The sequence below is a fragment of the Mustela putorius genome, unplaced genomic scaffold, assembly GCF_011764305.1.
Source record: "Mustela putorius furo isolate JIRA1106 unplaced genomic scaffold, ASM1176430v1.1 tig00004043_pilon_pilon_pilon, whole genome shotgun sequence".
NCBI classification, from domain to species: domain Eukaryota; kingdom Metazoa; phylum Chordata; class Mammalia; order Carnivora; family Mustelidae; genus Mustela; species Mustela putorius.
Window position 1 is genome coordinate 252,334 of NW_025422178.1, and position 16,186 is coordinate 268,519.

The 16,186-nt window shown below is 46.1% G+C and overlaps 1 protein-coding gene across 4 annotated transcripts in view; it reads left to right on the forward strand.

Moving 5' to 3' along the window:
* The window catches only part of DNAH3 (dynein axonemal heavy chain 3), a 173,703-nt gene that overhangs the window by 139,672 nt on the left and 17,845 nt on the right, over window positions 1-16,186 (forward strand). For all 4 annotated transcript variants that reach the window (XM_045072730.1, XM_045072731.1, XM_045072732.1 and 1 more), the window contains 3 exons: window positions 148-330; window positions 6,139-6,337; window positions 9,661-11,802. In XM_045072730.1, the coding sequence (XP_044928665.1) occupies window positions 148-330; window positions 6,139-6,337; window positions 9,661-11,802 (2,524 nt within the window). The remainder of the gene's footprint in view (window positions 1-147; window positions 331-6,138; window positions 6,338-9,660; window positions 11,803-16,186) is intronic.

The window sequence follows — 16,186 nt, forward strand, 5'->3', positions numbered from 1 at the left end:
AGCCAACAAATGCATACCCAGTACCACAGTAAAATCATTAGTACTTTCTGCCTATATGACAGTTTGGAGAATTGTTTCAACTCCTGCCAACCGTGCCACTCTCAGCATTGACATAACTGACTCCCCTACCCCCTACCCCTATCCTAGGTAGCAGTAATGCAAGTACAACTGACTGCTCTCCAGCCTCAACTCATCCAGACATCCGAGGAGACAGCCAAGATGATGGTGAAAATTGAGGAGGAAACGAGAGAAGCTGATGCCAAGAAACTTCTGGTGCAGGCAGATGAAAAAGAAGCCAATGCTGCCGCTGCCATTGCTCAAGGAATCAAGGTATAAAAAGCCAAGAGGAAATGGGAGGGAAGCAGCATTTTTCAGGCTTATCCCTTCTCTCACTAGAGCCTAACACAGCCCTGCAGGGTGTGTATCTTGTTACTTTTTCCTCATCCACTCTGCTCTGGCCACTAGCCTCCTAACTATTCCTCAGAGAAACACAAAGGCACTCTCCCACCCCAGGGCCCTTGCACTGGCTGTTTTCTGTCTGTCTCCTTCACCTCCATCATGTCTTTGCTCAGATGTGCCTGGAATGTTACAGGTGTGGAATCAATCATTGTCAAATGACAGAATGTTGAACCTAGAAGACCCTACTTGAAGGTGATTCGTATATCAAAGAATAGCCCTGGGAAGGGCTTCATCAACATTCTGGTATTAGAAGAAAACCTATTCATGTGAAATTCAGATGATATGTATTTCTCAGCACTTTCAGTTGCACAGTTCCATTTGGCTATCATGACTGCCTTGAACTTAGGAATCTACAGTATCAATGACACTGAAGTTTCATGCCGAAGCAACTTTTCAGAGTTGCACAGCTACTCAGTGGGTTTAGAATCCAAGGCAATTGGCACTTAGCTCAAGATACTTGTCCCTCCTCAGCAGTTAGAAAATCTTCCTTGACCATTCTTAAAAAAAAAAAAAAAAAAAAAAGGTTGAATGAGAAGTTGCTTATGTCTGGCTTCTAGGATAAATAAGTCATGGGGCACATTCTTGAAAAGGGCAGGCCTTCCAGACTGGCTTTTCTCCAGTGAGTCCTGAGACCCGGCCTCTAATACCTCCCTGGTCTCAGAGTCACACAGCGAATGCCCTGGAGAAGAGAAATGGGTACTCACCCATAGTCCCAGGTGCACAGCCAGGTGCCCAGTGGAACCATAAAAGATGGTGACCACCAGGGACCAGAATCCAGGGGGGTGTTTTGCCAGGCCAAGATGATAGTAATAGCTACTACTTATCAGCACCATCCTGGTTTCTTGTAATCCTTCATTTAACAAATATTTATTGAATACTTGCTGTGTGCTGGCCCCTTCCTAGGCAGCGGAGCAAGACAGACACAATTCCTTCCCTCATGGAGACTATATTCTCTCATCCTTGATTTACGCTGCCTTTTATCATTCCAACATGAAACATGCAAAGCACATGATGTCATTACCAGCTTACAGATAAGGAAATTATGGTACAAGAACTATAATGACTTCTCCAAGGTCATATGGCTACCGAGTGATGGAATCTGGGTTCAGGCCTAGAGTTCTCAGATTCTGAAGCCCTTGCATTTGACTCTTATTCCAGAAGTGGCAAACTTGCAGTGAGGGAGTGCATATTTACACTGTGACACACACAGTATTTTTTAAAAATCTGAAATAATCCTCCACTTGTAAAAAAAATTAATAATCAAAAGATTTCAAGTAAGACTTCTAAATGTTCAGTTTTTCTTACAAGAACATCAAGCATTCTGGCAGCACTGGACCTGCATTCCTGGGTTGCGGCCATCAGCAGCTTTGACTCGACGCTGCCCCATGGAGGTTCCAGTTCAACAAAGCCCCACCCAGTTCACTTCCCACAGTCAGATCACAGGCTTGGCCCCAAGCGATGCATGAATTTGCAATTCTTCCATGGTTTTATACTAGAATTGGGGCTCAGGATTTGCTCTGCTCCTTTCAAAACTCAATTTTCTCATCTATAAAATGGGGCTACCAAAAGAAAAACATGTAAATTTTTTAGTGTGTGTCCAACACACAGAGTTTAGTGGCACACATTTATTCTCTAAAACTATTGTTCTTCACCTTGTACCAAGTGGACTTGCCCGTTTGAAAAAGGACAGCCTCTTTCCACGTGTGGGTACCATCGGCCCCAGGATTCTGCTGCATAATGGCAGGGGCAAACAGGGACTGGCTGGAGGTGACATGGAGATGACCCACCACACCCATTCCTGGGCAGTAAACGCCGCCTTGGGTTTCGGTGTCAAGGGTGAGGTGCAAGGTTTTGCCATCTCATCCCTGATTGTCAGGAGTGACATCCTGGAGGTGAGTCACGAGGTGCATCCAGGGAGGAAAAGAAGCTGTGCTTGCTCTGAGTTTCCCCGAGGACCAGAACCCCTCCCTGTACTTCAACTTAGAGTTACAGTCCTTCTCCCCACGAGGACTAGAATTTTCTCCAGTCTCCTCCCACCCCTGGAAATGAGACATCCTCGGGGAGCCCCCAGGATGGTGACTCCCGCAGCAGAGAGGCTCGGCCAGGCTTGTGGGATCTGCCCAGAGACAGGGAGGAGACTGGCAGAGAAAGAAGCCCCCAGCACTTGTACTTGCTTTCCAAGTACAGCAATTTGCTTAGAGAGGTCGTTTCTTTTTAAGCTAGTGAATCATTTCTTTTCCCCCTAAGGAGGATAATGACTGAAGCCAGAATCACTGCAGAGTTGACTTTTTTGTGTGTCGTCAGAGGGCACTGTGCTTTCTACCTTTCAAAAGGCCCTGATGCTCCTTGTATTGCTAAGCAACAGGGGTCTTTTTCTTTTCTTTTCTTTTCTTTTTTTTTTTTAGAAGGAAGAGAGAGGGGAGCAAGGGCGAGGGGGCAGAGGGACAGGGAGAGAGAAATCTTAAGCAGACTCCTCACTGAGCATGGAGCCTGACATGACCCTGAGATTGTGCCCTGAGTTGAAACCAAGAGGCAGATGCTTAACCAACGGAGCCACCCACGTGCCCCAGGGGTCATTTTTAATCAAAATGCTTTTTCTCATAGAAACAAATGATGACAGTACTAACACGTCTGAAAGAATATTTAAGAACTCAGCTTTAACGCCTTTTCAATTTCCCAAGTTTCCTTCCAGCCTGTCTATACACCTGAGGAACTTCCTGGGACCGCAGTCATAGTAGCATGGCAATTTGCTTCATGCTTTTGTATTTCTTTAACATCCCATCACAAATGTTTTTCCAAAATGTCATATAATCATTTTAATGACCATTTCAAGTAAGTGTTTCTCTCATCACGTAGCCATTCTCCTACTGGGCATGGAAGTCTATCCCTTCCTGCCCTATTTTCAGTGTTTTGAGTGTAGAAGCTGGAGTTTCTCAACAGCGCCGTGTGTCAGAACCACCTTTGGAGTTTGAAAAATGTGGGTACCCAGACCTCACCCAAACTGCATGAATCAGAATCTCTGGGTGTGGAGCCTGACCACGAGGATGCCCTTAAATGTTCCTCAGTGACTCTGCGGCAGAGGCAGGGTTGAAAATCACTGTTCCCATAATATAATTAGAGACTGTTCAAGGCACTTGACAAGGAAACTTGCTGGGAGCCAGGCTGTGCTCCCTAGGAAAGGGAGCAGAGCTACTGGGCCACTGGAGGACAAGCAGCATGTGTGGGCCTCCAGTTGTCTGACACACTGTAGGAAAAGAACATGGAACTATTGATAGCACTTGTGGGTACCTGGGACCACTGAAATCCACCAAGCCACAGCTGTGGCTCAGCCAACACCTGTGGCCTCCTCTGCCACCAAACTCTATCTGAAGCTGACTGTAAGAAACAGCGGGTTTTGGTTTCAACTTCTTTTCTTCCCCTCTGGCACCAATCCTAGGACTGAAGAGGGAGGAAACCAAGTTGCCCCTGGGACCGAGCCATTTCTACCACCTGAGGCAGAGCATCCATTTTAATATTGGGAACATCTGACAGAGGTCATGGGGGCAGGGCTGTTATTTTAATATAATAAAACCAAGGGACACCCCCCCCCCCCCGCCGCCCGGGGTGGCTCAGTAGGTCAAGCATCTGCCTTAGGCTCAGGTCGTGACCCCAGGGCTCCCTGCTCAGTGGGGAGCCTGCTTTGTCCTCTCCCTCTGCCTGCCACTCCCCCTGCTTGTGCTCTCTCTCTGTCAAATAAATAAATAAATAAATAAATAAATATCTTTAAAAAAAAAAAAAAGGAATAAGCCCAAACAAAACATTGCTGCAAGTATATTTAAAAAACAGAAAACCTGGGACACCTGAGTGGCTCAGTCAGTTAAGTGTCTGCCTTCAGCTCAGGTCATGATCCCAGTGTCCTGGGATAAGTCCCACATCAGGCTCCTAGCTCAGCAGGGAGTCTGCTTCTCCCTCTGCCTGCTGTGACCTCCTTGTGCTTTCTTTCTCTCTCTGACAAATAAATAAAATCTTTAAAATAAAAAACAACAACAAAAAAAACCCAGAAAACCTGAAATAAAGAATCCATGATGTACACACATGTACACCCAGGCACAGGTGTGTACACACAGATGTAAGAAGGGACACCTACCTTTATTTTGCTTCCCTACCATAAACCTGTGGGATGTGGACTTCCGTACACGTTGCTTTGTCTAAGAATCCTTGTTCCCTTGTGGCACTTTGCTTCAGTCATGGCAGTGTGACCACTCATTGGGCTGGGTGACTGACAGAGAATTCATGGAGTGGGAACTAGGGGCCCGTGGTTGAAGCTTTGTGACCTGAGTTAAGTCATTTTGCCTCCTGAAACCTTGTGTTTTGTTTGTTTTATTTTGTTTTTTTATTTGGTAATTTGGCTACTAAATAATCCATAAGGTCCCTTCCAGTTCAAAAATCCTATAATGTTAAGCTTTCTTTTAAAAAAAAACATTGAGGGGCGCCTGGATGACTCAGTTAGTTAAGCATCCGATTCTTGCTTTCGGCTGGGGTCATGATCTCAGGATCATGGGATCAAGCCCTACCTCAGGCTCCTCGCTCGGTGGGGTGTCTGCTGGAGAGTCTCCTGCCCTCTCCCCTACCCCTCCCCACTGCTCTCTCTCTCTTTCCCTCTTTCTCTAAAATAAATAAATCTTAAATGAATAAACACTGAGATATAATCCACATACCATCACCTTTCTAAGTTGGATTTCAGAGGTGTTTGGTACAGTCACAGAGGTGTACGCCTATCACCGCTAATCCTAGATGATTTTTGTCACCCCACCAAAACCTAGATCTATGAGTAGTCACTCCCCATTGCTCCACCACCTCCGCAATGCTTGGCAACCACTAACTCACTTTCTGCTTCTATGGATTTTCCTTTTCTGCACATTTTATGTAAATGGAATCGTAGAGCAGGTGGCGTTTTGCGTCTGGCTTCTTTGCCTTAGCATGTTCTCCGTGTGGTCACATGAATCAACACTTCATTCTTCTTTATGGCCGAATCATTTTCCATTGTATTAAGTTTGTCTCTGAATGAATAATGGACAGAACATGCACCATCTCCTCTTCCCAGAGCTCCCTACCCGGCTCTAATCTCTGTTCCCATTCCTCATCCTTGAACTCTTGCCTTAAACTCCACCCTATCTCCAAGCTTCACTTTCTTCCTGCTTCATCTCTGAGTTACAATACATTCATTCCAACCCTCACTGCATCCTTGCTTTCTGCCACCCCCACCCTCATGCCTTATTTCTTCCCCAAACTTGACCTAACCCCCTCCCCAGCTGTCGTCCAACCCCCCCTGGGGCTTCATCCTTTTCCATTTCTCCACCCATCCTCCATCAGCAGGTGTGAAGTTCCCCACTGCATGCGTCTCTTGGGAATTTGCTTAAAACCCAAAGCTTGATTTTCTTTTTTTTTTTTTTTTAAGATCACAAATCCGGTGAATTCTCAAATGTTCAAGCCATCAAAACCACAGCCCCAAAAGTCTGTGCACACCTCCCTGCTGCCCCTCAGCCCTTAGAGCCCACCTCCGGTGGTGACCTCCAGCAGGGGGCGCAGTCCTGGGAGGTCAGGGAGGGGAGGAAGAGCCTCTTCCAGCTTCCTCTATGAAGTCAGTGCTGGTGCACTGGGCACCAGGCACTCTACCCTGGACCCCCTTGCTGCCCGCAGGATGAATGTGAAGGGGATCTGGCAGAGGCCATGCCGGCACTGGAGGCTGCGCTGGCCGCACTGGACACGCTGAACCCAGCAGACATCTCACTGGTGAAGTCCATGCAGAACCCACCCGGCCCCGTCAAGCTGGTCATGGAAAGCATCTGTGTCATGAAAGGGCTGAAACCAGAGAGGAAGCCCGACTCCAGCGGCAGCGGTAACCCCCTTTGCTCCCCACCGCCCCCCCCCCAGCCCACCCAGTGGCCTTCACAGGCTGCTCCTCCCTTGCAGGAGGGGTACTGCAGCCTCCCTCACACCCCCAAGCCCGTGGTCAGGGTCTGGAGACTCCGAGGAAACCAGAGAGGTGCCAGAAGGTGCACGCTTATCGGGAGGTGCACAGCTCTCTCCTGTGCCTTCATCTTCCTCCCTCCTCTCAGTCACTGGGGTGGGGATCCAGGGTTGGGGGGCAGGCGTCTTTGGGTGACGCTGAGCTTAGTCACAGCAAATCAGTACAAAAATGAAGGTCGTGGAGAGCGCCTGGGTGGCTCAGCCAATTGAGCATCTGCTTTTGGCCCAGGTCTTGATCTCAGGGTTTTGGGATCAAGTCCCGCATCAGGCTCCCTGCTCAGCAGGAGAGTCTGCTTCTTTCTCTACCCCTGCTGCTCTCTTTCTCAAATAAATAAATAATCTTTTTTTATAAAAATGAAGGGCATGGGTATGAAAGAACTGACAGAGGAGTGAGTGGTTGCAGAGGAGAGAAACAAAAAGAGCTAGTAGAGAAAAGAGAGAGAGAGAGAGAGAGAGAGAAGCTGACAGATAACCGGAGAAGGAGAGACAGAGAATAAGACAGAGCTACAGAGAGATGAAAAGAGACAGACAGCTGGACGGACACACAGATAATGAACTGAGCAAGAGGTCAAGAGGAAGGAAGGAAGGCCGGGGGAACAGAAGAGCTGGAAATGGAGACTTAGAGGCAGGGAGACAGGGGCAAAGGAGGCAGAGGTAGAAATTGAGGTGTGGGGAGACAAGGAATCAGAAATAGGGAGAAAGGATTAGGCCAGGGAGGAAGCCTCCCCCTGTAATTGAACCTCGTAGCATTAATAAATAAGAGTATTTATTCTCCTTAAAATCCGAATGAGATGTGGGACTTTGTATTATTAATAGTAGTGTCTTAGAACTGAACAAGGACTTTAAAAAACAGCCTCAGTAATAGTCCCTGCCTTTTAAATGCTCCTGTCCTGGGAACAGTCCTGCTCTTCCTCTGTTTCTTCTGAAATGCTCGGAAATCCCTGGCTTCAGAAACCTCTGGCTTCTGCTTCCCGTTGACTAGCATTTCCTCTTCCCTCATTGGTGTCAGGCCAAAAACTGCAAGAAGATGATGCAGAGGTGATCAGGAGTGGACAAGCAGGAAGTGGACTTCATAGGAGAATCGTTTAAGGAAGCGGCTCAGTAAGGATGAGCCAGGCCAGGACCTCTCCACCTGGCTGCACCCGAGAATCGCCCAGGGCATGTAAAGAATGCTGAAGCCCTTGCCTCCACTTCTGGAGACTCTTACTCCATTGGTCAGTGGGTATAAGTCAATGGGTATAACCGGAGCTGTATGTTTTCTTAAGCTCCCAAATGATCTAAGGGGCAGCCAGGGTGGAGAACGGCTAAAATACACAAAACATGGCCAAGGTCACAAAAGGTCATCCTGTTCTTGGATCATTGATGATCTGCAAAGGGCCCACCATTCCCCTTTCTTATTTTAAAGTTGAAGCAAATGGTGCATATTATTCATTGATCCTGCAGATGTTTAGCCAGGACATGAAGATGGAACAAAAGAGCAATTGAATTCATTTTGGGTACCTTGATTGTAAATGAAACAGATCCTTTTCCTGAATGCAGACAAAAACCTTCATGGGAAATATTTGTTTGGTTACTGTGCTTGCATTAGAAACAGGACACATCTGACCCATTGTACTTAATATGATTTCTCAAGTATAATTTTTTTTTGATACGTCTGAGATTCGCAAGTGTTTACAGTGCTGTGAGCCAAACGGGCTTCCAACTCATTTCTAGCATGTGAATGAAATGGGTACAGCCCCAGGATGGAATTGAGGCTCACTCAATTATTAGTCAGCAGGATGGGTGCTGGGGAGAATAAGTGCCCTGCTTTGTTTCTGGGTAGGGCAAGGGCAGCCTTCGGTATAGTTTCAAGCCTACATGCTGCTTCCCCACCTTTCTCTTTCTCTTGAGACTGCCTCCCTCAGGGGGACTGATTGAGTCCCGTCCAATCCACCTACCAAGCTTGAAAAGGAATATTAAAAAAACATACCCATGGCTCCTTTTCCTTCTCTATGACTGGAACAAGGGGCCAGAGTCATTCAGTACATATTTATTGATAACAGTATCGGGCACTGTGCCAGATTGTAGTAAACAGAGCAGAAGCTTACAATTTTAAGGGAGAGGCAGACAATAAAAACGAAACCAAAAAAGGTTGCATAAACAGGTTGCATAAACACGGTCAAGGGAATGGACATTCTAGCAGCTGAGATGAAAGAAAATGCTGGGAGAGGGGTAGAGTGGCCCAGCTTAATGATAAAAATCTAGGGAAACCTCTCAGTGGACGTGATTTTTATCTTTTTTAAAGACTTAATAATTTATTTTTTATTATTATTGATTTTTATCTTTTTTAAAGGCTTAATTATTTATTAGAGAGAAAGAGTGGGAGGGGTAGAGGGAGAGAAAATCCCAAGCAGGCTCCCTGCTCCCTGCTGAGTGTGGAGCCCCACTCAAGGCTCCATCTCATAGCCTATGAAATCATGACCCATAAGACCATGACCTGAGCGAAAACCAAGAGTCAGAGGCTAGACCAACTGAGCCACCCAGGCACCCCGGAAAAGTCTAGTTAGGAACCAGCTAGATGCCATTTAGAGGCTAGGTGATGGGCTCTCATTAGGGAAGCGCTTAAGATCAATGAGGAATTAAAGGAAGGTTCTTCCTGACTGAAGCCTAAGAAGCAAGGCAGAGATGAGGTAGATGACTTCAGTGGGCCTCCTGGACCACTGGGAGAAGCTTAGATTTTTCTTTATTTTATTTTATTTCGATTTTATATTTATATTCTCTTTATATTTTTTATATTTGTTTTATTTTATTAAGATTTTATATTCTTGAGCAATTTTAAGGTCACAGGAAAATTGAGTACCCTTCTGGGTACAGAGATTTCTCATATACCCCTAACCCATACAAATGCATAGCATCTCCTGTTATGTACCACAGTGGAACATTTGTTAAGGTTGATGAACCTACATTGACACATTATTATCCTGAGTCTATAGTGTATATTAGAGTTCACACTTGGTGTTGCACATTCTATGGGTTTGGACAGATAAATAATGACATGTATCCATCATTACGGGATCATACAGAGAGTTTCCCTGCCCAAAACTTCTTGGCAGGACTTTGGATTTTTCCCCCAAATAGGAGTAACCACTGCAAGCCTTCAAGTCTCAGCCAGAAGGTCTTAGTAGTTCCATCTCCATTTCTTGTTCCAAACAGGTAAAATGATAGAAGACTACTGGGGAGTTTCAAGAAAGATTCTTGGAGATCTGAAATTCTTGGAGAGTCTTAAGACATATGACAAAGACAACATCCCCCCAGTGATCATGAAGCGGATCCGGGAAAGATTTATCGATCACCCAGAGTTCCAGCCAGCTGTCATTAAAAATGTGTCATCTGCCTGTGAAGGTCTGTGCAAATGGGTGAGGGCCATGGAGGTGTACGATCGTGTGGCCAAAGTGGTGGCTCCCAAACGGGAGCGGCTGAGGGAGGCCGAGGGGAAGCTAGGCACACAGATGAAGAAACTGAACCAGAAGCGAGCAGAACTGAAGCTGGTGGAAGACCGCCTCCAGGCCCTGAACGACGACTTCGAAGACATGAATACCAAGAAAAAGACGCTGGAGGAAAACATTGAAATCTGCTCCCAAAAGCTGATCAGGGCAGAAAAGCTGATCAGTGGTCTTGGCGGAGAGAAGGACAGATGGACAGAAGCCGCCCGGCAGCTGGAGATCCGGTATATTGATCTGACAGGAGATGTGCTGTTATCCTCAGGGACTGTGGCTTACCTTGGGGCCTTTACTGTGGATTATCGGGCACGGTGCCAGAAGCAGTGGTTGGCCCAGTGTAAAAAAAAGGTCATCCCCAGCTCCAGTGACTTCAGTCTCAGCAACACGTTAGGAGATCCTGTAAAAATCCGTGCCTGGCAGATCGCTGGGCTACCCGTTGACTCTTTCTCCATCGACAATGGCATCATTGTGTCCAATTCCAGACGCTGGGCCTTAATGATTGACCCTCAGGGGCAGGCCAATAAATGGATCAAGAACATGGAGAAAACAAATAAGCTGTCCATCATCAAATTCTCAGATGCCACCTATGTGAGGACGCTGGAAAATGCTCTGCAGCTTGGCACCCCCGTCCTACTAGAAAATGTTGGAGAGGAGCTGGACGCCTTTATAGAACCCATCTTGCTCAAGTCCACGTTCAGGCAGCAAGGGGTTGAGTACATGAGGCTGGGTGAAAACATCATCGAATACTCCAGAGATTTTAAGTTATACATCACAACCCGTTTGAGGAACCCACATTACCTCCCTGAAGTTGCCGTGAAAGTCTGCCTCCTCAACTTCATGATCACACCCTTAGGCCTCCAAGATCAGCTCCTTGGCATCGTGGCCGCCAAGGAGAAGCCAGAACTGGAAGAGAAGAAGAATGAGTTGATTGTGGAAAGTGCCAAGAACAAGAAGCAGCTAAAAGAAATCGAAGATAAGATCTTAGAGGTCCTCTCCCTGTCTGAGGGCAACATCCTCGAGGATGAGACCGCCATCAAAATTTTGTCCTCCTCCAAACTGCTGTCTGAAGAGATCTCTGAGAAACAGGAAATTGCTTCAGTAACGGAAACACAGATCGATGAGACTCGGATGGGCTACAAGCCAGTGGCTGTCCACTCTGCCACCATCTTCTTCTGTATCTCCGACCTGGCCAACATCGAGCCCATGTACCAGTACTCCCTGACCTGGTTTATAAACCTCTATGTGCATTCCCTGGCAGAAAGCAGTAAGAGCGAAGAACTGAACCTTCGAATTGAGTACATCATCGGACATTTTACCCTCAGCATCTACAACAACGTCTGCCGCTCTCTGTTTGAGAAGGACAAGCTCCTTTTTTCCCTCCTCCTGACCATCAGCCTCATGAAAGAGAGAAAGCAAATTAACGAGGAGGTTTGGTATTTCCTTCTAACTGGAGGAGTCGCCCTGGACAACCCCTTCCCCAACCCAGCTCCTGAATGGCTGTCTGAGAAGGCATGGGCGGAAGTGGTTCGTGCGTCGGCGTTGCCGAGAATGAAGGGCCTGAAGGAACATTTAGAACAAAACCCTGAGGCATGGAGGCTCATCTATGACTCCACTTTGCCCCACGAGGAGAATTTCCCTGGAAATTGGAAGTTCCTTAAGGGATTGGAGAGGATGGTGATCCTACGATGTTTGCGGCCTGATAAAATCATTCCAGCCATTCGGGAGTTCATTGCTGAACACATGGGTGACGTGTACATCGAAGCCCCTACATTTGATCTCCAGGGGTCCTACAACGATTCCAGTTGTTGTGTCCCATTGATCTTCGTGTTGTCTCCGGGTGCAGACCCAATGGCAGGTAAGGGCAGAATGTTGTATAAAGGATATAAATGGCCCAGAATGCATGGTCAGGTAACAGTATGTTTGTCCCTTATAGCAGAAATATAGAGAAATCTCAAACTCAGATGCTTTGAAAGCCAGACCATTAACAGGCTCATGTGCGGCTGGAAGAAGCCACTGAAGATTTCTCCGCCCCACCCCCACCCCACCCTCACAAAGGAAGCAGCAGCTGCTCAGCTCCCAGGATGGCCAGATCATCTGATTTTTCAAGAGAAATCAGAAATATGGAAATCACCCATTTTTACATCTTAATAACTCATTCACATTTTTTCCTAAAAATTGTGGGGACCAGACCGGGTCTAGTTTTAAGCCTGCTGGCTATGAGTTTATCATCTTTGTCTTAAACCATTTTCTCTGACTATTGCTTCTCCCAGTTAGGCAGAAAAGTATAGAACTGTGGCTCAACCGGTGCCATTTTCTCCCCTCAAGGGACATTTGGCAAAGTGGAGAAACTTTTTTTGTCACAACTAGAGGGTGCTACTACAGTCTGGTAGATTGAAGCTGAGGATGCTGCTAACCGTCTACCCACACAGGACATCCCACACAACAAAGGATTATGCCCCAATGGCCCCCGGTGTTAGTAGTGGTGAGGTTGAGAAACCATCGTGCAGAGTGAAAGGTACATCTTCCTTCCAGAAGCAACCATTATTACCAGTTTGCATATCTTTCCAGAAACCAATTATTGCATATGAACAGGTATGAGTTGTTGACAGGAATAGATTCGTTTTCTGTTCTGTTGGGTCTCAAAGCTTTAGTTCTGTCTCTTGCTAAATGAAGAACGAGGACCAGAAATGCAAATGACAAAGCTTGCCATTCTGCTGTGGAAGCTGGGGAGTTTGACTCCTGTCCCGACCCAGATCCCCCTGGGTCAGCACCCCGGCCCCACAGGGGAAGTCAGAGGAGCGAGCTGAAATGAACTGGTACCCTCTCCCCTTTTTCATACCACCAAGCAATTGTCAAAGATCAATTCATGGCCCCTCTCTAGTAGCTTTGTTTTTTCCCGTGTCCCTCACGTGACAGATTTAAACAAGAGAAATGAGGGGAAACCAGGAAAGGTAAAGAAGACAAATGGAAGAAAGGTCAGGGTATGTTCTGTAAAATGTTGACAAGCCGGTCACCTCCAAAGCCTTATGTTGCATATTCCTGTCTGTCTGTGCTAGAGGCCTGATCAGATTCAGCTTGGATAACTTCCCAGGAGACCTCGTGGCTACCGTGTCTCTCACAGTGCCTCACACTAGGAAGCACCTGCTATCTGGTTGTCTTTCCTTTCCTGATTGAGATTGATCAGGGGACTCAGGCATTGTCAGTGCGATCCGCTTCCCCATTGCACCTCCCTTGTAAGGCTCCCCGTCGGGCTCACACTTAATGTGATGATGGCTCTTTTTTTTTTTTTTTTTTAAGATTTTACTTATTTATTTGAAAGAGATCACAAGTAGGCAGAGAGGCAGGCGGCCGGGGCGGGGGGCGGGGAGCAGGCTCCCTACTGAGCAGAGAGCCTGATGTGGGGCTTGATCCCAAGACCCTGGGATCTTGAGGTGAGCCGAAGGCAGAGGCTTTAACCCACTGAGCCACCCAGGTGCCCCGTGATGATGGTTCTTTTTTATTTTTTTTTAAGATTTTATTTATTTATTTGACAGACAGAAATCACAGGTAGGCAGAGAAGCAGACAGACAAGAGAGAGGGAAGCAGACTCCCTGCCGAGCAGAGAGCCCCATGTGGGGCTCGATCCCAGGACCCCAAGATCATGACCTGAGCCAAAGGCAGAGGCTTTAACCCTCTGAGCCACCCAGGCACCCCGTGATGATGGTTCTTAATCTTGGCTGCTCACGGGCATCACTTGGGAGGGCTTTAAGAAAAAGCTCCAGGTGCAGGCCATGCCCGCAACCACTAAATTAAAATCTTTGTGAATGAGGTCCAGGCATTGTGCTTTATAAGCTTTCTGTGTGATTTCAGTATGTTTTGGAAACAACTGACCAGATGATTTTTAGCAGCCTTAACAAAATCGTTCCCCAGATCCCTTATTTCATTATGGGCTGAAAAACGGTATTTTAATTCTATCACTCCCTCCACACTTATTAGCTGGAACTCTCCTACTAAGAAGAATTTTTCGTGGTCAACTCTTTGGTTTTCTCGGTCTAAAGTTCAAAAAGGACCTGCAGAATAGACGGTTAGTTCATTCCCTTGATTTCTCAGCTTTCAGGTTAGTGAATTGGCGCCCTGGTCACCTGCAAAGTTATTTAAGCTGGTAAGATTTTCTTTGCATCATTGTGAACGTATAGATTTTTTTTTTTTAGGAAATTTTTTATTTGAGAGAGAGGGACAGAGGGAGAGAAACACTCTGCTAAGGTCAGAGCCAGACGTGGGGCTTGATCCCACAGCACTGAGATCATGACCCAAGGCGAAATCAAGAGTTAGACGCTCAACTGACTGAGCCACCCTGGCACCTCATGAGCGCATAATTTTGACGTAGTGGGTGTTTCAAACATGGCAGTGTTTTATTATTTATCAAGCTTCCTGATTCTCAAGTCATTTAGTCCCCAGCCTGTGGGGGCTCCTTCACGCCTAAAGTTCTCACATAATCTCAGTAGTTTTTTATAGCTTCCATGTTGTATAGAATTACCGTGTATGCCAGGCTGAGTTTGCATAAGCATTTCTCAAAGGACTCTTTCTTTCTTTTTTTTTTAAAGATTTTATTTATTTGACAGACAGAGATCACAAGCAGGCAGAGAGAAGAAGGGAAGCAGGCTCCCCACTGAGCAGAGAGCCCGATGCAGGGCTCGATCCCAGGACCCTAGGATCATGACCTGAGCCAAAGGTAGAGGCTTTAACCCACTGAGCTACCCAGGCGCCCCTCAAAGGACTCTTTCTGCAGAGGCCATAGCATTTGGAAACCAGTGTCTGGGTCCTACCAGATGCATCATTGATTGCAGACCTTACTGTTTACTAATTCTCTTTCTGGCTGTACCTACCCTGTTCTTTTCATCAGTGCTTTAAGTTTTTATCTTCAGTGACAGTGCTTTCCATTTCCAGAAGTTTTATTCCAAATCCATGTATTTTTTTTCCCACAGAACTGGGAATTTTATTATGCTTTGTGGTCCTTCTTTAATGATTTTGTTAGCTGTGTTTCTTTCATGGTCTTTTTCGGAGATTATATTGATCTGCTAGGACTGCTATAACAACTACCAAAGACTCAGTGGTTTAAGCAAGAGAAATTTATTTTCTCCAAATTCTGGAGACTAAAAATCCCAAATCAAGGTGTCAGCAGGGCTAGTTTCTTCTGAGACCTCTTTTGTTGGCTTGTCTGTGGCCTGCTTCTCCCTGCGTCTTTATATTAAGGTTTTCTCTCTGAGTGCATCTGTGTCCCAGTCTCCTCTCTTATAAGGACACCAGTCTTACTGGATTAGGACCTGACATAATGACCTCATTTTAACTTAATTATCCCTTTCAAAACCCATCCCCAAATACAGCCACATTCTGAGGTCCTAGGACCACTTAACTGACTGAGCCCCCCAGGCACCCCTCTTTTTTTTTTTTTTTAAGAGAACAAATTGGAACGCCGGTGTGGCTCAGACAGTTAAGCATCTGCTTTAGGTCATGATCCCAGGGTCCTGGCATCAAGCCCCACATCGGGCTTCTTGCACAAGGGGTAGTCTCCTTCTTCCTCTGCCTGCTGCTCCCTGTTTGTGCACTTTCTCTCTCTGTCAATTAAATAAATAAAATCTTTACAAAAAAGAAGAAAGATAACAAATCTACACCTTTATTGACTTTTCAGTCAGTTTAAATCCTTAAGGGGTATAGCATCACCCAATGCTGTGGCCAATGGCTTAACAGGAAAGTTTCTTTGGATTTGGGCACAAGCTATACCACTGTTTGCATAAGCACGGGTTACTTCTCCTCACATTACTCTATTTTTGTTCGGTTTGCCACCAGGAGTCACTATGTTGTTCTTAGCTTCATACACATAAGCACGTCTCTTGCCTAGACAGAATTCAGTTTCATATTGAGCATAAAAACCTCCAATTTTAAGAAGAGCCGTCTGGTCTCTCAGGTTCCAAAGAAAAATGGTCTTGGACCACAGCCTTCCAGATGCATTTGTCGATTTGGGAGTCCTGTTCCCAGCAGACTCCACAGGCTCCAATGTGGCAGAAAGAGTATAATTGCCATTTTCCAAACAACATTTGCTCACTTCATGTCTCTGGGTCACCTTTGGGTAATTCTTTACCATATTTCAAACTTTTTCCTTACTACTATATTTGTCATAGTGATCTGTGATCAGTGATTACAACTTACCAAAAGCTCACATGATGGTTAGTATATTTTGGAAATAAAATATTATAAAGTTA